The sequence below is a fragment of the Dermacentor albipictus genome, chromosome 4 (genome assembly GCF_038994185.2).
Source record: "Dermacentor albipictus isolate Rhodes 1998 colony chromosome 4, USDA_Dalb.pri_finalv2, whole genome shotgun sequence".
Lineage (NCBI taxonomy): Eukaryota > Metazoa > Arthropoda > Arachnida > Ixodida > Ixodidae > Dermacentor > Dermacentor albipictus.
In genome coordinates this window covers 57,060,155-57,084,042 of record NC_091824.1, presented here as the reverse complement: position 1 = coordinate 57,084,042, position 23,888 = coordinate 57,060,155, and the positions used below count along the sequence as shown (strand labels likewise).

General features: G+C 49.9%; 1 protein-coding gene across 5 annotated transcripts in view; it reads right to left on the bottom strand.

The window, feature by feature from the left end:
• The window catches only part of LOC139059100 (homeotic protein ultrabithorax-like), a 488,317-nt gene that overhangs the window by 2,330 nt on the left and 462,099 nt on the right, over positions 1-23,888 (bottom strand). For 2 of the 5 annotated variants that reach the window (XR_011513907.1, XM_070536998.1), the window contains one exon: positions 1,553-1,612. The exons of the other annotated variants lie outside the window; for them this stretch is intronic. Coding sequence is in view for 1 of the 2 variants with exons in the window: in XM_070536998.1 (XP_070393099.1) it covers positions 1,553-1,612 (60 nt within the window). In the remaining variant the exon portion in view is untranslated. The remainder of the gene's footprint in view (positions 1-1,552; positions 1,613-23,888) is intronic. 5 annotated transcript variants of the gene reach the window in all.

Sequence of the window (23,888 nt, the reverse complement as noted above, 5' to 3'; positions counted from 1 at the left end):
AAGTAGTACTGAATCGACGTTTGCCATGGACAAAACAGCTGGAACTAGTGGACACGAAAATGAAAAATACGAGTCGTGCTTTGTGATACCTGACCGGCGCGCCAGTAGGACAGCTACAGAGACACTTGCTCCTGTTTCACGTGGCCTTGGTAGGGTACAATGGGGTACACGGAGCAATTACTACAAGGCAGAGAACAAGTTACACTTGATAATGGCAAGGCATCTTCGTGCTCGTCTTGGTGTACCGAAGGCGACTCTAATACACTGTAGAGGTAAGTGAGAGCAAAAAGGGGGACTTAACTTGACTAATTACCTTTCCAATTTCATCCGATTCTCTGCTGACCTCTCAGAGTGAGTATGGTTCGTATATAGCGAAAAAAATAGACAACCAATCAAATAGAGGAAGGGTTTAATCAGCAGCAAAGGTTTATACAAGGTATGCGCATTTTGTTACATTTTGGCGCAATCGTTCAAGTCTGAAACCATGTGCGCGTTGAGACGATGCTCAGAGAGATCGAGGTATCAAATGAGCACCGGCGCAGAGGCCAGGAAGTCGCCGACCCAGGCAGGTCGTTAGCATCTTCCGAGCCACCTGTAGGCGTCACCCACAAGGCAAGCATGTCTTATAACCATTTTCATGAAGGAAGTACAGCAGAAAGCAGCCACACATTTCACTGACATGATACTTGCTCTAATACGCTGCGTAGTGGATCACTGGCGGGACAGGATTTCGCGGCAATTATGCTGCGCGAAACTTCAGATGCAATTGAAGTAGGTGTAGAAACAGACCTAACTCAGGAGTATCACAACGCAGGCTGTTAGACGCGGGAACAGTCGATCCTGCGGCGCCGGACAATTTCGAAGGCGCCAGGAAAATGTCGGCTTCTTGACGCGGGGCACTGTATGACCGCGGCGAAATTTAGAGAAGACGAACCGGACTGTGTTTTCGCCTTCGTGAAAGGCGAAATGTTCGAGACTACGAAAATCATAGTATCGGACAATGGGGCCAGCTTTCCGCAACCAAGAGCTGAAAAAAAATGGCGCAAGGATCCTTTCAGTTACAGTTTTCGACGCCATATAATGCGATAGGCAATGACGTCGTAGAAACAGTAATACGTGGGTTGGACTTCTACTTGAGTTTCTCGGGTGGGTGGAAAAAGCGCCTTGGAATTCTCAGTGGACACATTAGAACAATTCTCATACACGAGAATGACTCATGAAAATACACGGAAGGACATAGTTGCGGCTTGCATAGTTTTCAGCCGATGCAAAGCAAAAGCCCCGACTACCAGCGGACGACGAGCTATAGGTATCACAGGACGTCTTAATCTCCATGAGAACCCCAAGACAGCGTAACAACGCGCGAGATAGATGAAGAAGGAGCTTCGACAGTAGACACCAAAACAAGCTATTACCTGCGATCAAGCTCGGAAAATTAGTTCTCGCCAGGAGAGGACTAAGTGGCTACAAGCGCCCACTGAGCGGCAGTCATACGGTACCAAGACAGAAATTGAACAGGGTGTTACTAAAGACAATCTATTATGCGAGGTACCTGAGAGAATGACCGAAGCAAGCTCCGTCGGAAACGCTGTACCATACCACCTCTGGAGGGCTGGAGATAGGAGCCCCGGTGGATGTAGAGTACCGAGCAGACAACGGGCCAAGGCCAACCGGTGGGGAAAAGAGGAGGGAGAAGAGGGAGTTGTAGAAAAAAAAATGTACGAACGCTTTATAACAATCTCCACGAAGTTTCTTGCAATTAAACCGCACACTTAAACCTTTCTCCGCACTTGGGGCATCATTTATTTTTCCCTGGGGAGAAAGGAAAACACGATATAGCGTTTTCGAACGCTCTTGGTCGCGCACACAGCTTCGCTGCAAATTAAACAGTATGTCTATATTTCTTTATTATATGGTACTTAGGAGATATTGTCGCACTTCATTGTCGCCGGCTACTCCTTTTCACATAAGGATATCATAAATAATAACAAATCATAATAATAGTGAAATCATAACAGCACAAATTCTGGTAACATAAGTACGCTAATGTCACACTATAACTGAAAGACAACTCCAAATCATAAAAGAAACAAAGTCCAGTCACGTAAGCAGATTAATGCCACACTAAAACTGAAAGTCAACTCAGAAACACAGCAACACAAAGTCCAGTCACATATGTGCACTAAGTAAACACAAAGTCCGGTCACTTAGCTAGACTAAAATAAGGGCATATTAGAAATCACGGATTAAATTCTTATGAAATTACAAAAGACCAGGCATTTCAGTGGCTAAAGTCGGATAAAAGAAAAACATAGAATGCGGTTATCACATTTAAACACTCTGCTCAATACTTCCCGAGAATATTGCTCGCTTCTAGAAATCTTTGAAAGGCCGGTAACGCTCATCTTTGCAATGAGTATGTTGGCCAAGGACCTAAGACCTTTCTGAGGCTAAGGGCCTGCGATCTAATGCCACCAAATCAGGTGCTAAGCGTTGTCTGTGTGTGTCGTGTAGCGCAAATTCTAGCAGAAGATGCTGTACATCTTCATCAGCGTGGCCTCAAAGGCATTGCGCACTATCAGCTCTTTCAATTTTATGTAGAAAGTGTTTTGTGTACGCAGCACCGAGTCGCAGACGGTGAATCAGCGTTTCAAAGGCTCTGGTTGTATTTATTGTGGACGGAATCTTAAATTGAAGTGATGGGTCAATGTGATATAAATAAGAAGATTTCGAGTTTCGATCAAACCATGTCACTTTGCAACCACGGGCTGATATCTGTCGTGGTATGCGGTGCAATTCGCCTTGTTTTAGAGTTAGACCATGTGTGGCGTTATTAGCATGCGCTTGTTCAGCTGTGTTATCTCCTGAAACAGTCCCAGGGACATTGCAGTGGTCAGGTATCTATTGGAACGTTACTGTGCACTTTTCTTCACTTGCTCTTGTGAGTTCCTTAAGTATCTCGTTAACTAACGCCATGTTTTGTGAATTGCTGATGCCACTACGAAGTGAAGACAAATGTGCCTACGAGCCACAAAAGATGACCCATTGTTCCCCTTTTTGCATTGAATTTATCTAGCGTAACAAAGACAGTATCGCAAAAAGCTCCGCTGTTGTTGATGACGTCGTGTGTGATAGTTTAACCGTTTGTATTTGCTCCCATTCTGAAACGACAAAGGCAGCTGTAGAAGAATTTGCTTGGCAAGAACCATCTGTATAGACTTCAATGTAGCCAGGATATCGAAAGTATATTTGGTACAACGCCAGTTGTTGCGCTGCTACAATAAACATATCTAGTTTGCGAATAATTTCATCAACCTAAAGTTCAATTTTTGGAGCTACGAGTCGCCATGGAGGGTAGGAGATATCTGAGAAGCAAAATTCGCGATGTGGTAGTAGATCTTTGTGCACCTGGATCAGCAAATTGATGTTCGCCTTGTCTCTCTCAATGAGTGCTCTTGCTAGTGGGTGCCTTTTGTGCTGCACTGAAACGCGAAAGTAGCGTCGACAGGTTTCAACCATCCTCATAATAGGAAATGGAGAATGACGTGCCTCTGCAATTACTAAGGAACTTGAGGTTGCTCGAGGGACGCCTAAGCATATTCTAAGGCTCCTAGCTAATAATCGTTGGAGTCTCTCTTCAGGTAAAAGGGAGAGTCCATGCAGAACAGGTGAAGAATATGCTATCTTTTGCTTATAAGTGCATCATGTACTTTTATCAAGGATGAAACCGACCGTCCCCATATCGTGCCTGCTACGCGGCGAAAAGAATTTATTAATGAGTTTATTCGTTCTTTGAGGGTTTTAATGTGAGGATTCCAAGAAAATTGACTGTCTTGTATAAGCCCCAGAAATTTATGCTCTTTCACTATGTCTAAAGGTTGTCCCTCAAGGCACAGCTGAAGATCCTTTAGATGTCCTCTGGTGAAAGGCAACACAGCCGTCTTAATGTAAGACAGTTCCATTCATCTTTCCTCTAAGAATTTGTCCACAATGTTTAGGCTTTCCTGCAAAGCTGATTGAACAAGTGTGGTACTTGAACCAGAGGCCCAAACACAAACATCATCCGCATACAAAGAGTGGCGTAATGCAGGTGGAAATCTCCGCGGTAAATCCGCCATGACACAATTAACGATAAACAGACTTCAGACACTGCCTTGTGGGACTTCTTGAATATTTTACGAGTGAAACTTTTTCTTTCGCTTGTTTCAATAAATATTGACCTGCCATTCAAGAAGTTGGATATCCACCGTAGCGCCCTTACAGAGACTCCCAGTTCTAGCAGGCCACACAGTATGTCAGCATGCCTGAGTGTGTCGAAGGCTCGTTTAATGTCTACAAAATCCGCTATTGTGACATTTCCCATAGCTAGTTCGTGTTCAACATGCGTAACGATATCCGTAATTGCATCCATGGCGCATCACCGCCTTCGAAATCCTGCCATGTGATCAAGAAGTGCTTCTTTTTGCTCACACCGCCATTGCAGCCTAGTGTCAATCATTTTCTCCATGACCTTGCATAAACACCTCGTCAGACTCACAGGACGAAAAGATTCAAGAGAAAGAGGTGTTTTGCCAGGCTACAATATAGGTATCACACGTGCCGTTTTCCAAGAGTCACGGGCATACTCATTTTTCCACAAATCATTGAGTAATTCCAAAAGTACCAATCGACCATTAGGTTCCATGTTTGCAACATACCGCATGTAATGAAATCTGGACCGGCAGCAGTATTTGTCTTACAAGACGCAAGCGCACATTTTAGCTCCGTCATAGAGAATTCGTAGTCTAATTGAACAGCTGTGACTGAAAACCCGCAAGAACTTTGTTTTGCCATTTAAACCGAACATTGAAACTCACCACTAGTAATAGACGCGCTTGTTCAAGTTATAACTTTGCAGAATTGCTCAGCAATAACTAATTCTGAAGCATCATTGACTATTGCAGGAGCACGAAATGGCTGCGTTTGAACAACTAGGCCGCTTAATGCACGAATAGCCATCCATACTCGTGGAACTGGTGTCAGCGGAGAGAACGTATTGCGAAATTCACGCCACCGTTTTTTTCCCTAATTTTTGTAGTCGTCTCCGCATGACCGAGTGGATTTGCAGCGAATTTCAATATGCTTCTATATTTCCACTCCGGCTATAAGCTATTTCTGCTCTTCTTCTTACAGCTCTCAAATGTTCATATTCTCCATCAACTTATGTGTACTCGTCAGGAAAGTCATGAGAAGCCAACAAACACTGACACCAAGGACAACATAGGGGAAACTACTTGTGCTTTATAAATGAAAATAAAGAAACGATACATTATTGGAAATTAAAGTGGATGAAAAAACAAGTTGCCGCAGGTGGGAACCGAACCCACATCCTTCGCATTTCGCGTGCGATGCTCTTGGATAACCCCTTTCTTCTCGTCAGGAAAGGGCACTTGTCTTGTACACATTTGCATTGTTTCTTGTATTGCTGATGTGAGTTTTTTTACGTCAGCTTCACAATCCACTCGACTGGACAAGTGTTGACGAAATGGCTGCCAGTTTGTTATATCTACGTATCTTCGCTTCGCAGTACTTGTCAAACGCGGATGTGATATAAGAATTGGGAAGTGATCACTTCCACGTGTTTCTGCGTCTGTTGTCCACCCAGCGTCGGTAACAAGATCATTAGAGCACAGTGTTACGTCTATGCATCTGGCGTAGCGATATCCTCGCATAAATTAGACAGATCCATCATTCAATGCTGACAGATTGCATCTTTCCGCGGCACATTGAAAGATATTCCCACGGGCAACACAGTGATTACTCCTCCATGTTACGTTGTGTGCGTTAAACTCCCCACATATGATAATATTTGATCCTGTGATGCTAAAAGTATATATAAAAACAATATATTATAACGTCCAGCTTTCAATGACAAGCAAGTGACGGAGATTGAGCCACATCCTTACTGAAAAATGCACACCGTTACTAATGTGGACATCTGTAATAAAATAGCCATATCTGCAAGGCAGTTCATGCGCTCTCAATCACTTATTGCTAAAACAAACAAACAAAGTTATGCCAGGGCAGTGTCCAAAACTTTACGCCACTAGTCGAATACACTCGCAAGGCTCCGGAACGCAAATTATTGCAGAGGCCACAATAAACCCACACATTTCGAAGTTTGCGTACACCTTACCCACACCGTGCCCCTTATACTCGAAAAATGTAGAATAGGTCCTTTGTTTAGTTAAGCGAGTGCACCAGAGAAAGCAATAACGTACCACCGTGACGCATGAAAATATTGAAAGAACTAAGATTCCGTTATAATTAGCGGCGTTTCCCACTAAGGCAGGGACGTGAAATTTCCGCTTAGGGTAGCACTTAACATTAATCCTTTTTTTTTCACCGAATTGAAAGTTGGTGTCTCACACAATTGCTTTAGGACGCTTAGAGACATTGCGGATAACAGCAGTATAACACCTCTGGAACGCTGGAACGCTGGAATAATGCAACTTTCTACAAAGGCTGTAATTAACCTAAACAGATTAAACATTTATGATTTTAAACACGCTGCCTACTTTGACATAGCACAAACAACATGCCTTGAATAGTTCACCGAGGAGATAAGGAAAAACCAACTACACGCCTCGTACACCGCATAACAATCGTGGGAAGACGAGTGTTCAGTAAATATTTTCAAAGCACATAATTAACCTACACACTTAAACCTTACAGTACCCGTTACCTAAAAAAAAAAGGCCTCCGTTTCCTCTAAATATGAGATACATGCATAGTTGTTAGTCCTCTTAGGGGTGCGGGGAACCTTTGTAAGCGTTTCATATACTATAACGCCTCTAAACGGACCGAAGACGAGGGTTTAGCAATTTTAATTTAACTTCTAATTTACACACGCATTAAACAATTTTTACGCACATAGCACCTAATATTCCCCACATATATTTGCAAAAAAATAAAATAAAATAAACTCTTAGAGTAATCTAGCTTTCTTCAGAAATATGTGAAAACTGGTTATGGCGTTGGCTATAGTCACTGGCCATGGGGACTCAGTGACTATAGAATACATATATAGCGCTGTGCTGCTGAGCTCAGGGTGACAAGTTCAATCGCAGGCGCGGCGGCCGCATTTCGATGATCGCAATAGGCAAAGAACGTCCATGTACTTAGAGTTAGATGCACGTTAAATAACCCCAAGTGGTGAAAATCAAACTGCGGTCCCCCTCTACGCGTGCCTCATCATCATATCGTGATTTCGGCAAATAAAACCCTCCAAATAAAATTATAATTCCTCTCGGCAACACGACCTCTAAATTAGAGATAAGACACTCGCCCATTTGCCGATGGACTGCGCTGAGTAGACTTGCACCCCGGCAATTTACCGAGATTAAAATGACCAGAAAAAAAAAATAGGGACACGATGGCTCGTCAACTGCTTCAGGCTTATCACATTCGACGAAGTGGTTCAGAATGCATTAGTAATGCATTTGGTGAGCTCCAAAAAGTGTGTACGAAAGTGAGTATATTATAAGGTAGTTTGAATCACACGTGTGCGGACAATCCACCGTTGTCTCTGTGCATGTCTGCTGATTGGAAAGTTTGTATGTGCCTGCCTTCCAGAATAATAATAAAGAAACTATAGTTGTTAGCAAGCACTCGTCCCGTCATCTTCCTTGTGCTCGTCTTTTCGTATTTTTACGGACTTGTTTACTTGAGTGTTTCATTGTGAAGCTGGGAAAATTTTGAAGGGAAATCACTAAGACGAAGTCTCCAAAATAACAAGAGTATAGCTGTAGTTAAACGCTCAATATCGTGTTTTATTAATTGCTCTGAAGATGCAACAAAACATTGTTCGGCACAAATGCATTTGACAGAAATTTCCAGTGCGACTAGGGGTCAGGATAGCTTAAATCATCTCAAGTTGGAATGAAGCTCGTCGCGTGCATTGCCGGAAATGTGACGTAGGCAGGTGGAGGGTGAGTTATATCGGAACGATGCGACGAGTATTTTGTCAACTGTCCTGCTAAAAGAAATAAAGCGAATAGCTCACGAGCTGACCATAATCTTAGTTGACGTTTAGAAAAAGGAAGGACGTAAAACTTAATTTTACATACACATATCCGGACGAAAAACTAAATTCGGATAGTTTTACAAAACGAAACGCCATAGGCAGTGACAGGATTTATTGCAGTACAGTCCATAGTTCTGGAACATTGACGCAAAAAGGCACATCACTAGCTAAGACAAAAAGTTGGAACGCGATTCAACCTCTAGTTGAAGCCTATCGAAGACAGTGTCTTCCTGAACGAGTTAGGGGGCGAGAGTGGCGGACCCAGAGCGCATGGCACTTTATCGCGTCGCCCTTCGCGTGAGCGCAGTAGGAACAGCGACCGACTGCTTAAATTTCGTTCACTGCACTACACTGCACTATCTTCGATATTGGTCCAGATATTTAGACTGCAGGAAAACCGCGGGGAACGGCCCACATTTTTAGACAGCGCAATCTCCAGGATCGGCCCAGGAAAGAGGCTAGAAACGCACATACGCGCTACGGGAAAGCGGGGGTAACACGGTAAGAAAGACACTGTCTTTAAACACACCACTCGGCCCATGATGTTCTCTGCGCTCGCACCAGCTTTAATCTGACAACCGCGCACAAACTGCCACAGCGCAAGAAGTTATTTGTCTAGCGCGTGGCACTAGACCTTTGCAAGAAAGTTAAAGAATATCTGTTGCTGTGGCAATAACTCATCTACGCTATACGCGCGCAGTACCCTGAGAACCAGAAGTAGCATTCTATATCCGACAGCGGCAGCCGCATTTCAATAAAATTGAAATGCGAAAACGCTCGTGTACTTATAGTTAGGTGCACGATAACGCACCACAGGTGGTCAAAATTAACCGAACGTTCTCCACTGCGGCGTGCCTCATAATCAGATGATCGTTTCGGCACGTAAGACCTCAGATTTTGGTTTATGTCTTTCTTTATGTGCCGGAGGTGATTGCTAAATGATCTGTACGACTGCTCAAAAAGTAATAATAAACAGGCTGCATATATCTAGCATGTGGACATAGCGAGTGCTAGAGGACACACAAGAGGGACGTATAGCGAGGCGGCCGCGGAGTTCCAGCCACGGGCTCGCGACACTCGGCTGCCGACGGCCAGCTGCGCGCGGAGGCCGTAAATCCTAATTCAAGCGCAACACAACTGCGTCGCGGGGCCAGAACCGGTGGCGCTTTGTCACGGCCACTCGGGCTCGTACTTTTCGCCGTGCCGACGCAGCTATTGACTCGGCAAATAGTTTATTAGCGTGTCAACGCGTTATGCCAGCTCGTCGACGTGCCCTCTTCCCGAATTTAAGAGCGAGCAATCGCGCGAGTCGGAGGCAGTGTCCCTATAGGAAAGGAAATATCGCGGCGCTCTAAAACCCTTCCTCGCAGATCAAGAAAAAAAAAAAAGGCAGGTGTGAGAAGCACGTGCGATGTGGAGAAACGGTATGTCCGTGAGGAGGCGCTTTGTCGTTTGGGAAAGTGCACTTAAGGAAAATCTGATTGTTATACGTAATTACCGTTTAAAGGAGGCACACGATAACACAGGTACGAAGGAGAGAGAGAGAGAGGGGGGTGGAGGGAGGTTAACCAGAGGCGACTTTCCGGTTTGCTGCCCTGCAGTGGGGGTGGGATTAGTAGGAGTTGTGAAGACGACAAAGAGCGAGAAGAAAAGAAAAAGAAAAGAAACTGGCAACAGAAAACGCGTTCCAATCACAGGCGTTCACACAGGCCGGTCGATTTCAAGAAGTGCAGTAGCGCTTGAGCGGCCTTCTGATGCGACGTTAAGTCGCGTCCATGACAGAGGCGGCAATTTTAGCGGCAAATCTCAGCAATCATGTCTTTGAGCAAGTGCAATCTCTGCCACTAACAAGCTCTACTGAAAAACCATTATCGGAGATTTCATCCGTAGGAAGGACGAGGGGGCAATTCCTGCACAACAACAAAGGCATCCGCAAGGTATGTTCGCGCACAATCACCGAATCTATGAAGCCAATGCACTTTGACGAAAAAAAGCCTTCGACAAAGTGCTTCACTCCAGCCTTTTGCTTAAGCTCTTGCGACTAAACTTGCAGCTGTGTGTTTTTGCCAGGATCCGTTCATTCTTAAACGATCGCCAACAATGCGTTACCGCTAACTTACATTCATCATCCCTTTCTGCGGTAGTGTCAGGTGTCCCTCAAGGTACCGTTTTAGCTCCACTTCTCTTTTTAATATGTAATAATGACCTCACACTTGACATAATTTCTCAGATCAGACCCTTCACTGATGACCGCATGTTGTATCGCCCAGTAAACAGTGCATCTCATGGTCTTTTTTTACGAAACGACCTGTCTTTGTTAGAACTGTGCTGCGAAAAATGGCTAGTATTCCTTATTGTTAAGAAAACCTAGTTAATATATTTTCATGACCACCGTAGTTTTCCACCTCTTCCTACTACATCAACAATCGCCCCGTGGCCCTTTCCGACTCGTATAAATATCTTGGGCTTGTGGGGTCTTCGGGTCTCACAGGAGTACCGACCACCGCGGGTTCGAGCTTAGCGAGCCACAGGGCCGCGTCAGCCGTCAGCCTCTAGCGCCGCTGCGCGCGAGCTCAGGCCACAAGGGGCTACCGAGCGACGCACGCAAAAACACAGTATTGCCCTAAAGTGAAGGAAACCGTTTATTGTTTCCAACGGCACCCAACACTGTACAAACGCCCGGTCCCGGGACGGCGGGGAACCAAAGGGGTCCCGCACCAAGGGCGAAAAATACAGCTAGGGGCGTCTGTAGCACGTCGCTGCGAGAGCACAGGCTCAAGCTGGGACGCGCCGCTAGGAAAAGTCCCGGCGGCTATGCTACTTGCTCTGGCGATAACCAATGGGCCAACTCGCGAGAGCTCGGGCAATCTCCTTCGGCTTGGGCCTTCGATGAGTGCGGCTCGGCGTGGTACGACCTCGCGCGAGCACTAGGCACCCGTTCTTAGGCTTAGCGTCGGGATAGGAAACAACACGAGGTACGCGCTCCCCGCACGGGCAAAGGCGCCGTGCGTGAGCTCAATCCTAGTCACAAAGGTGTCGGCGGATGAGAGAGAGCATCGTACGTACCGGGCGCTGTCCCCAAGGAGAAGAGAGCCCCTACCGTCACGGCAGTAGCCACGAGGGGCCACTCCCGTGACGTCACTAGCTCCGCCCTCACCCACGAACCATGGCGAGTGGAGCGCCACCGCTAAAACTGGTTCGGAGCAAGAACGGCATGGCTTAGGATTACAGACATGGGTGAAATTCGCCAGCGCAATGGCGCATCGAATCCCCCAAATCCCCACATCCTCCTCTCCTTAATTGCCCCCCTACCAGTCTGGCGAAGAAGCTGGTAGGGGCTAATGCACCAAAGACAACTGAGCCTTTCATGCACTAGCTAATTGCTACCTCAGCCCAGCAAGCACTATGCGTACAAAAAAAAACATACATACAATGATAATGAAAAAATAAAAAAAATAATACACTCTAAAATACAAGAAAAATGAGGCCGCGAAGGCGGGAAGAAATCTTGACAAAACAGTCTGCTGCTAGCGCGGGACAATGTCCGGGGGTGCAAAGAGAACGCGGCGCGTATAGTTCTGTGGCTAGGGCGGTGGCTGAAGTCGCGGGAGTTGCGATCGTGGGCTTGATAGCAGGCCAGTTAACGCAGGAACGGGCTCACCGTTGTTCTAGCGGAGCTGCCGGCGAGACCGAGGAGTGTCGCTTTCGTGGTGGTGGTGGTCCCGAACTCCAGGTGGACGGGGCAGGACACTGCCAGGTCAGCTGGCCACGCCGCCGTACGCAGGATGGATGGGCAGCCACAGCGGCGGCTGCAGGGCGTTCGCACGGCGTCGGCGACTGCAGAGCCGAGCTCTTGGCGTGATGTCATAGGGTCCCGTCCACCATCGGTATCCGCGGCGATCCGATGGAGTTGGTGCGGCTCCTTCAGCTTGCTTCAATGAGCAACAGCCCTCACGCACGCACGCCCGCACACACACACGCGCACAACCCTCGTGGCACCGCGCATCACGGTAACCGCGCCTCACTCCTCGCCGTCCGCCATGCCGCCCGTTGGCCACAACGCGCCGCGCCGATCCAGGCGCGAAGCGTCCCTCTCTCCCGCACCAACGAGTCAAGGGCACCACTGTCACCCCCCGCGCTGCAGGACACGCCAGGCACCGACCCCCCTCTTGGCAAAAAAAAAAGCAAGGCAAAAAAAAACGAAAACGAGAAGAAAAAAACACACACAGAAGAAAACAAGAACGGTCAAAATCTATGTACAAGTAACAAAAAATGAACTACACAACTGTACACTTAAACACAAAAACAATAATTACACTCAGCATGCGTACAAACAAACAAACAAAAAATGCACACTGAACAACACACTGTCAACAAGGCTACAGCTGGGCTGGGGCCAGCTTCTTTTCGTGCACTGGCCGCAAAGAAGCTAACCCACTGAGGCTAAGCAATGTTACTGAGGGCCTTCGGTGGCGGAAAAAAGTCCGCCGTGAGGCGCGATATCACACAGGTGACCGTCTCCTCAGGTTGTACCGGTGCGTGGTCCGAATGCGGTCCTTCGCCCCGGGTGTGCCCTGTTGCTTGCGGGTGGTGCCACTGGGCACCGGCGCGAGCTCGTCGGACCGCGACGCAAAGGCTTTCAGGTCGGCGATATGGGCACGGCTGAGTTTTCCCGAAGGGGAATCCTTCAGCAAGTACGCGAGCGGAGACCAAACTTTCTCTACTCGGTACGGACCAAGCCACTTAGGAGCGAGCGAGGCTGAGAACCCCTTGCTCGCGTCGCTAAGAGCGTGGTTGCGCTTCAGGACTAAATCACCTACCTTAAATGAAAGATAGCGATGTTTCCGGTCGTATTGAGCCTTCTGCTGGGCCCTGGCCGAAGTCAAACTCTGCCTTGCTCTACAGAGAGCCCGACAAAGCCTGTCCCGAAGTGCTGAAGCGTACGCAGAACAGTCTGCCGGCGCCTCCTCATCCCCGAGCTGACATTGAATGACACTGGTCACCGGATTTGCCAGCTCCCTTCCAAAATTGAGGAAAGCGGGAGAGAAACCAGTCGAGCGATTCTCGGCGGTTCGGATTGCGAACGCGAGCTCACTCAAGTGGTCTGCCCAATCCTTTTGACTCACGGCAAAGGCCGCCAACATTGGTTTGAGGGTTCTATTGACCCTCTCCGTCAAATTGGACTGGGGATGGTAGGGCGACGTGGTGCAGTGATTAATTCCCAGGGAACGGCACGTAGCACCAAACACCCGAGCAGTGAAATAGGACGCGTTGTCCGTAATTAGTCTTTTCGGAAAGCCGAACCGACAAAAAACTTCCTGTAGCCTCTCCAGCACTGCTCGCGCGGTCACTTTTCGAAGCGGAAACAACTCCACCCACTTCGAAAAATGATCGACGACTACCATCAGGTGTGTGAACCCCTGCTTACTCCTGGGGAAAGGCCCCATAAGATCGCAGGTGGCCACTTGCCACGGACGCTCACTGTCAATTGGTTTCATCAATCCGGGCGGCTTGCCACCCCTTGATTTCACCGTTTGACAGACATGGCAGGAACGGCAATAGCGAAAAATGTCACGCTTTATGCCAGGCCAGGTCACAGTTTGGCTTAGTTTCGCAAAAACTTTGGAGCCACTCAAATGACCGGCCAAGGGTTCGTCATGAGATGATCGCAACAGTGCGCTTCTCAGACTCTTGGGGATAACCACCTTAAACGGGTCCACAGCCTCGTTATCGGTAGCTATGTATTTCAGCAGGAGCCCATCGTGATCCAGCAAATATGAATCCGCGGGGGACCCAGCGACACACGCTGGTTCCGGCCCCCCTGCGCCCGCCGCACTACCAGCAGCGTCTCGGCGCTCCGTCTCCCTGAGACCGTCGCTCACTCCGCGACAAAACGAATCAATTTGCTGGGCCTTCAGTAACTCTTGCCTGCTGAATGCGATTCCAATTCTCCCAAAGGGGAGTCCGGTCTCGCCCCCACTCAGGACTGCAGCCAACGGCGTTGTAGGTTCGCTTTCGAGAAGCTCCCCTGCTCGCTCGTTTTGCGGCGCGCTGCTTGCCTGGAGAGCGGAATGACAGGTTTGCCCGCTTGCGGACTCGCCTCTCTCTGCGCTCGTTTCGCCCCCGACGCTTGCTGGCGCAAAGGCACCGGCAGTGGCTGTAACACCTGGAGGAATGCTCTTGGTGCACAATGGGGCACGGGATAGCGCGTCAGCTACCACGTTAGTGCTCCCCTTTCGATACTGCACTGAAAAGTCATAATGCTGTATCAGGAGAGCCCAGCGCGCCAGCCGGCCCGCAGGCTCACGGAGCCGCATCAGCCAACTGAGCGCACTGTGGTCTGTCTGCACTACGAATTTCGTCCCATCAAGGTACACATCGAACTTACGTAGTGCAAACACGATAGCGAGGCACTCCTTCTCGGTCACGGAATAATTCCTCTCTGCCGGAATCAAGGAGCGGCTGGCAAAGGCCAACGGCTGCAACACACCATCGTATTCCTGTAGGAGGACTGCTCCTAAACCCAGATCGCTCGCGTCGGTCTGGACAACGAACGGTCTGGTCAGGTCGGGGAGTCTGAGCTGCGCTGTCTCCGCAATGGCGCTAGACAGTTGGCGAAAGGCCTGCTGCTGCTCAGGTCCCCACTGCCACTCGGCCGACTTACCCAAGAGCTTGCTCAAGGGTGCCTGCACTCGGGCACAGGACGGAATGAATGACCGGTAAAAGTTGGTCATTCCCAAAAAGCGGCGAAGGCCACGTACGTCCTTGGGCGCGGGGAAATCGAGGATTGCCCGAAGTTTCTCCCGGTCCGGCTCAATGGAGCCTCCGCCCAGCGTAAACCCCAGTAACTGAACTCGGGTTTGCGCTAGTTGGGCTTTCGCAGGATTCAAAGTCATCCCGGCGGCCCTCACCCTCTCGAGCACATCGGCAACATGGGCCAAGTGTTCATCGAAGGTTCGTGAATAAATCACGATGTCGTCGAGGTAGCACATGCAGTATGACCACTTTGCTTCCCCGAGGACGCGGTCCATGAGTCTCTGAAAGGTCGCAGGACCGTTGCATAGACCAAAGGGCATACGAGTAAACTCAAATAACCCTCTGTGGGACGTGAACGCGGTCTTGCACCGGTCACGTTGATCCATCCGGACCTGTAGGTAACCTTTAGAGGCATCCAGCGTAGTAAAGTACCTCGCACTGCCCAGGGTTCCTACGATGGAGTTAATCGTGGGGAGCGGATAGGCATCCTTACGAGTCACTCCGTTCAGACGGCGGTAGTCTACGCACAGGCGATGACTGCCATCTTTCTTAGGCACCAACACAATTGGAGACGCCCAGGCGCTGTACGAGCGGCGGATAATGTCGGCCGATAGCATCTCGTCCAGCAAGCCATCGATCACCTGCCTCTTGGCTAGGCTGACGGGCCGGGGGTTACACTTCAAAGGAAGCGCGTCTCCAGTTTCGATCGTGTGGCTCGCCAAATCGGTACAGCCAGGTTGATCGGTGAAGAGCTCTTCGTGCTGGCATAACAGTGCCGACAAGCGAGCCTTCTGTGTATCATCCAAATGAACCGCACAGGCGGCCAGAGGATGTGGTGCCCCTTCGTGCCGTGTCGCTCGATCCCAATGGGGACTTTGAGTCGACAAGCGCATAGCGCAGGGGCCTGCCCCCGAATTCTGCGCGCGACGCGGTTCGTGCCGTGCCTCTCGTTCCCAAAGGGGAGTCGCAGCAGGCGAGCGCACAGCTCGAGGGCTTGCCCCCGAACTTGGCGCGCGGCACGTTTCCGACGCCCCATCTGCACAGGCAAGATCGGACGCCGGCGGGCTGATGAACGGCTTTAGCAACGTGAACGGTCCGTCGCGATAGCCGCCATTCGCAATGTCCACAACGATTCCTGTTTTAAGGAGAAAGTCCCTTCCGAGGATCACAGGAACACTGAGCCCGGGGAGATGAACGAAACGCGTGCGTCTCATTCGCTCTCCCCACCTGACAGTCAGCCTTGCGGCGCCCGCCGAATGGGCCACGCCTTTCGCAAGATTGAATGTCGTTCGGCAATCCCGCAAGCGCACTGAGTGCTTCTGCAAGTGGGATAACACCTTTTCGCCGAACAACGAAGCGCTTGCGCCCGTGTCCAGCAGCGCAGGAAATTCGCGGCCGACAATGGTCACCGGAATGAAGGGCGCGTGCGCCCCAGCAACACAACCTGCTCGGTACGCCGAGGGGACAAGCAAGGTTTCGGTCACTCGTGCCTTCACGAGCGACCCGCGCTCCCGTTTCCCGACCTCGCAGGAGGCCTGGGCGCGGTGCAGTCCCTTGCTATGTGCCCGCGTTGTTGGCAGCGAAAACAGCGCACTCCTTCTCGGTACCTTTCCCGAGGCGGAGCGGCCTCCGCTCCCTGCCGGGGTCGACTCGCTGCTTGACCAAAGGGCCTGTTATCACGAGCGTCCGCCTCTGCGATGCGCTGGGTCGAAGTGCGTCCCTGCGCATGCATTTCGGGCGGTGGTGCAGCACAGGCTGCCCGCCTCCCGTACGTGTAGGGATCTAGAGCGCGCGCGCTCAGCTCCCAAACACACCCGCTTGTAGCCGCAAAGGCAGCTTGGCCGGGTTGTTGCCGTTGGGGGAGGGGCACAGGCCCTCCCCACGCGCAGCGTGGCTCAAGGGCCTCGCTGGCGGGCGGCGGTGGGCGATAGGCTCGCGCGGCGAGAATGTCGCCTTGAATGCGCTTTGCCTCGGCGGCCAATTCTTCCAGATCTCGGAAGCGGCCGCCGCGCAGGTACGCTGAAAAGGTTGGATGTGCCTGCCTGATCACCCGTTCGACGCGTTCCTCGTTCGAAGCATTGGGCTCGGCGATTAAGAACAGGTCTTGCATCGCGCGTACGTACTCCTGAAGCGACTCGTCAGGAGCTTGTGTACGTAGCTCAAGCTCTCGCCGCATCCTACTCTGGTAGTCAGCGGGTAGGAATTCGCGCAGGAATGCCACGCGGAACTCCTCGAGGGTTGTTGCACGGTATCCGGAAAGCCGGTACCACCTAGCCGCCGTGTCAGTAAGTGCTACGGGAACGACGCGTTCCAGCACCTCCTGATCCTCCAAACGATTTGCCATCTGGTAGCGCACCATTGAGTCACAATAATCCCTGGCACTGAGCAGGTCACCGTATCCGCTGTAAGTCGGGACTGCCAACCGTACAGCGGGGTGCGCGCATTTCGGTACAGCCGAAAGCGTCTTAACTGCCCCCGAGAGTGACTGAATCATTTCAGCGGCGTTTTGCAACAGCGTCTGTGCGCCTGCTCCAAAGGGAACCGTTGGCGCGTTAGCGGCGTCGTCGAGCAAGGGTGAACAGTCCTCCAGCTCGATCAGCGGCGCGGTTTCCACAGGGATACCGGCCGCTGCGCCGCCAGCCCCAGAGCAAAACAGGCTCCTAGCGGGGTGCGCCTGCTGTCGTTCACAGCCGCCACTTGAGGCAGCTATACGTGAATTGCTTAGGCCGCTTGCAGCCAGCGTCGACAAAACAGGTGCGCGCTCGAAGGTTGCGCCACTGGGCACAACCGAATGTACTCCAAAGGGAGACGAATGAGCGAAATTCGTGGCTGCAGCATTGTAATCCCCACAGGGGGCCGTGGCAGACCACTGGTTTTGGCTGCTCATTTGAGGAGCAGCCAGCGGGGAAACGTCGGAGAGGGCTAAGGCCCCGTTTCCGTGCCGCGCTCCGTCAACTCCACAGGGAGCCGATCGAGAGCGCTGCGACATCGCACTGCCTTGCATTCCGAAGGGAGTTGTGGCAGACGAATGTGCTGGTGTGCACTGTTCGGGGAGGGCTCTGGCCCCGTTCCCAAACAACGCTACTGCTCCAATGGGAGCTGGTACGTAGCGCCTCGTGTTGTCGTCCCCACAGGGAGCTGCGACAGGTGAGGGTGCATAAGTTCGCTGCTCAAGGGGAGCACTGGCCCCGTTATCGAGCAACGTGGCGTCTGCTCGCGGTAACAAAGGGCAAAAGTCCCCTAACAAATGACAAAGGTCACTCGGCCTAGCAGACATAACGCGGCAAGTATAATATGCAAAGGCGTACTAACTCGGCTAAGCACAGACAAAGGCTTAATGAGCCTTTGAATCCGCGTTGGGCGCCAGTGTGAGGTTTTCGGGTCTCACAGGAGTACCGACCACCGCGGGTTCGAGCTTAGCGAGCCACAGGGCCGCGTCAGCCGTCAGCCTCTAGCGCCGCTGCGCGCGAGCTCAGGCCACAAGGGGCTACCGAGCGACGCACGCAAAAACACAGTATTGCCCTAAAGTGAAGGAAACCGTTTATTGTTTCCAACGGCACCCAACACTGTACAAACGCCCGGTCCCGGGACGGCGGGGAACCAAAGGGGTCCCGCACCAAGGGCGAAAAATACAGCTAGGGGCGTCTGTAGCACGTCGCTGCGAGAGCACAGGCTCAAGCTGGGACGCGCCGCTAGGAAAAGTCCCGGCGGCTATGCTACTTGCTCTGGCGATAACCAATGGGCCAACTCGCGAGAGCTCGGGCAATCTCCTTCGGCTTGGGCCTTCGATGAGTGCGGCTCGGCGTGGTACGACCTCGCGCGAGCACTAGGCACCCGTTCTTAGGCTTAGCGTCGGGATAGGAAACAACACGAGGTACGCGCTCCCCGCACGGGCAAAGGCGCCGTGCGTGAGCTCAATCCTAGTCACAAAGGTGTCGGCGGATGAGAGAGAGCATCGTACGTACCGGGCGCTGTCCCCAAGGAGAAGAGAGCCCCTACCGTCACGGCAGTAGCCACGAGGGGCCACTCCCGTGACGTCACTAGCTCCGCCCTCACCCACGAACCATGGCGAGTGGAGCGCCACCGCTAAAACTGGTTCGGAGCAAGAACGGCATGGCTTAGGATTACAGACATGGGTGAAATTCGCCAGCGCAATGGCGCATCGAATCCCCCAAATCCCCACAGGCTTCACCTTTCACCTGATCTAACATGGGCTCGCCACATCAGTGAAATAACAAAATCCGCTAATTCCTTCGCCGTAAACTCACGCTTGCACTTCCTCCAGTCAAACTCCTCGCTTATAAGACTTTCGTATTATCCGCCATAGTGGCGTAGCAACTACGGTGTGGCGCTGCTAAGCACGAGGTCGCGGAATCGAATCCCGGCAACGGTGGCCGCATTTAGATGGGGGCGATATGCAGAAACACCTGTGGGGGCCCCTGCATTTAAGCCATATTAAAGATACCCAGAGGGCCAAAAAAAAGATAACCCCGAGTCTCTTCCTGCGGCGTGCCTCAAAATGAGATCGCGATTTTGGCACGTCAAACCCCAGAATTTAAATTATTTAATGTATTAACTTTCTTAATAATCAAATTAGAGTGCGCTAGTTTCTTCCTCGACTCCCACCAAGCCAACGGAACTAAAGCCCTGCAATAGATTCAATACCGCGCCACTATATTCGTTCTCGGCAATATTTCCTATCATGCCATAGCATCTCGAACCTAAAACCATAAATGGAAGAGAAATGAAACGCAAGAGTGCATGCCTATGTCCGTACAAAGATGTTTTCGTGCCCCCCTAGCTGAAAACAACCCGATCCGTCCAATGCATCATGCCTAGCGCCACAGTCATCCGAACGCCGCTTACCCTCACCGAGCTCATACAACAACTTTTCAGCAAGCCTTCGCTTTATTTTTTTTATAATTTTCTTTTGTTTTTCTTTGCGCACAGCCAAAAACTGTAACGATCTTCCCGCACGAATCGCCGTGATGACCGACCACCTCCTCCTCAATGACTGCATCATTAATGACGATACCGGCTGCTGTATCACATTTACTGTCATTGTAATAACTACCTCTCGTGTAATGCCCTCGGGCCTTTGAGGTATGAATAAAATCCGTTTTACTATTTTTCTTTTTATCATCATCCCTTCACGACCAATTGATTTTGATGTCAACGTATGCGGAGCACCGCTCGGACCAACAAAAAGTAAATAAATAAAATAAAGAAAATATAATAGTTATGCTATCCCGACCATAATAATATTTAACAGAGCGGCACAAAAGTAATTCACCTAAGTTAAATTTCACATTAGCTGTTATATTTTCGGTGTTGCAATTTAATCTGTACCATAAAGATAAGTGTACGGCTTGTGAGTTGCTCAGCCTCGTTAGAAAAAGAAATGGCAGATTTCCTAACACCACGGTAGGAAACGTTATCACGGCATGCCCATTCGATAGAACTGGACTTTATTCTGGTTAACCTCCCTGCCTTCTTCTCCCTGCCCTTCGATAGCCAACTGGAAGTTATTCTGGTTAACCTCCCTGCCTTCTTCTTTTCTCTTTCCTCCCTCGATAGAATGTGTAGCTGCAAGATGCTATACATTTTATAAATAGCATTACGTCACGCTTTCGCTAACGAGTGCAACGAACGTTTGATTTGTTGAGCTGGAGTACAAACAGTTATTGCGAGTAACTAACTTTCGAAGTGCTGAGCTGGAATATAACGAGGGAGGGAAAGAGATAAGTAGAAGGCAGGGAGGTTAACCAGAATAACGTTCGGTTCGCTACCCTACACCGGGGGAATGGGAAAGGGGGAAAACAAAGCTAACAGGTAGAGAGAGGAGAGAAGGAAAGAAGGAAATTGCGGTGAGTTCGCTGACGTGCGTGGTCTTACAGAAATTGCATTAATAGTCACAGATGGTCGCACAAGCCTGTCGTCCGTAAGAAGCACAAAAGCGTTTTCACCGCTTTATGGGCCGACGGGCGATGGGGGCGGTGTTCCAGCAGCACCTGCACAGAAAGCGGCCGATTGTCCAGTTTCGGAAAGCTTTGGAAAGTTCTTTACTCCAGCCATCGCAGCAGAGGGCGACGAGGGCACTGTTGTGGTTCTTGAGGGCGACAGAACTGGACAGGCGACTGTAGCCTGAACAGATGTTGATAGTGCACCAAGTGTCAGTGTGCTGTGCGATGACAGTGTTCGGTGACAGTGACCGATTGTGATTGTGTGTCTATGCTCCTTCCTTTCCTTTCCTTATCTCTACTTTGTTTCCACTTTAACTCCCCCTCCCTTCTCTCCCCAGCGTAGGGTAGCCAACCGGATTTTTTTTCTCTGGTTAACCTCCCTGCCTTTCCCCTTTCCTCTTTCTCTCTCTTTACTCTCTGGGGTGTATCGTGGACAGTGGCACAACAGGTGGTCGATGTTTTCTTCGGTGCCACAGACCTCGCATGCTGCACTGTCAGTCACTCCAATTAATGTAGAGTATGCCTTTGTGAAGGCAACTCCTAACCAAAGGCGACAGAGAAGCGTAGCTTCACGTCGAGGAAGTCCGTGTGGAGATCGGAATTGCAGGGAGGGGTTTAGTTGATGCAGTCGTGTAAGTCGTAAGTTTAGCGAGTTCCACTCGGTCAGTGTGAGACATCGTGCCAGGTGTCGAAGCTGCCTTGCGGCGTCTGTCAACGAAAGCGGAATTGGAACGCTATGCTCTTCTTGAAGTGCTGTGCGAGCAGCTTTATCGGCGGAATCATTGCTACTGATTCCACAATGGCTAGGTACCCATTGAAAGACGACCTCATGACCTTTTTGTTGGATGTGATGGTAAAGTTTCGCGATTTCGTATGTCAATTGGTCATGGCATCCGTGTCGGAGAACTGAATGCGTGCACTGTAATGTCGGTTTTGAATCACAGAACACAGCCCAATTTCTAGGTCTTTCAGAATCAATGAATTCCAGTGCTCGACGCAGGGCTGTTAGTTCTGCCGCGGTTGAGGTCGTTACATGCGCTGTCTTGAACCGCAGTGTCATTCCCCGCGTTGGTATAACCACGGCACCACCAGAACTGCACGACGTAGTCGATTCATCGGTATAGATGTCCACATGGTTGCTGTACTTTTCAAGCAAAAAAAGTAAGCTCAGCTGTTTTAGAGCAGGGGCCGGTAGATCTGTCTTCTTCTGTAGTCCTGGAATCATTATATGTACTTGTGGACGGCTCAAACACCACGGAGGAAACGCTGGCTTGGCCGCAGGTGCGTACCCTGAAGTAAACGACGCACGATGTGCACTGACAATACCGCTAAATGTCGAGCAGGGCCTTGCAGCAGTGAGGCGCGCCAAGTGGTGGCAAGGGGTCCTATCATAATGCCTGAGATGCATACGCATTGTCTCAGCGGTAATGTGCGTCGTGGTTGGGTAATCCTGCGCAAGGGCAATGGTTTCAGCCGTTGATGCACTGCGTGGTAAGCCAAGACATATCTTAAGGGCTCGGGCTTGAATACTCTGAATCGTACGCAGGTTAGTCTTGCAGGTGTTGGATATTGCAGGCAGGCTGTATCGCAGGAATCCAACGAACAACGCCATGTACAACTGTAACATAGCGTGTATAGATGCTCCCTCACTTTTTCCTGCAAGGAACCTGAACAGGTGACAGATAGCAGTCAGCCGCTTTTTCACGTAATTGACGTGCGGAGTCCAAGACAGGTCTCTGTCAATTGAGACTCCCAAGAACCTGTGACTTCTGCTGTATGGTATAAGTTGCCCGTTATTAGATAGGCCGTAAGCATTCTCTTACTCGTGAATGCCCCCATTGCGCACTTCCTGCATGAAATTTCAAGTCCTTGTTCACGAAGGTAGCAAGATGTCATTGTGGCTGCCTTGTGAAGCCGAGCGCGAAGCTGAAGTCGTGTCACATCTGATGCCCAAATGCAGATGTCCGGATAGATGGAAAGTTGCACGGTGCTTGGCAGGTTGTCAACTAATCGACAGAGGGTGAGATTGAAAAGAGTCGGGCTAAGCACTCCGCCTTGAAGGACTCCTCGGCTACCGTAATGCTCGGATGTCGGACCATTTTCTGTGTGCACGTAGAATGGTCTCCTCTGTAAGTAGCTGCACACCTACATATAAATCTTACCACCAAGTCCGGCGGCTTCTAACGTGCTAAGGATGACTTCATGGGTGACATTATCATAAGCCCCTTTGACGTATAGAAACAGAGCAGCAGATAGTCGCTTACAGGCCTTTTGGTGTTGCGCAAATGTTATCAAGTCAGCAACGTTGTCTGTTGACGAACGGCCACGCCTGAATCCGGCCATAGCATCTGGGTAGATTTCATAGTACTCTTAAGTACCATTCCAGACGTGTTAAAATCATTCTTTCCACTGTTTTTCCGACACAGCTGGTAAGCGCGATCGGACGGTATGAGGAAATTTCCAAAGGCGACTTGCCAGCTTTATTATATAAAATGGCTGATGATTGAACTGTTCTCACTGCCGCAGTAAGACGCGTTTTAATTCTGCTTCAAAAAGGTCTTAGAGAAACCATAGCAGAATCTTACACTCAATGGCACTTGAGCAATGAATTTTGGTGTTTCTGGTTTAAAATAAAGATGAAACGTGCATTTTTTAGCATTTACGTGGCTGTTACAGTAAATTCTGCATATACTGACAGTAACATCAGTTTATATCGAGGTAAGGGCAGCTTTATGTCGTTCCTGACCCAATAACAAAGAACTTGCCGTGGTTAATTGCATGATGCCCGACGATCTAATCACAAATACAGAAGCGTCATAGCTTCCGGAACTATAAAGTGCACTGATCCATACTTAGCTTATTTGGAACAAGATATTAAACAGGTCAGATATGTCGGCCATAAAAGAACAATGTCAATTAACATAAGAATACATAGCCAAACGAAACACCATAAAGAAAAGCGTACGATTATCGTATTCATTCGCACCTAACTCTAAGCGTATGCAACACATCAACGACAATATTTGGCGTCCTGATCAGAATCATCAGAATATGAAATACATTAATTGTGCCGCAGCTACGTGACTACACTAAAAGGATGATTG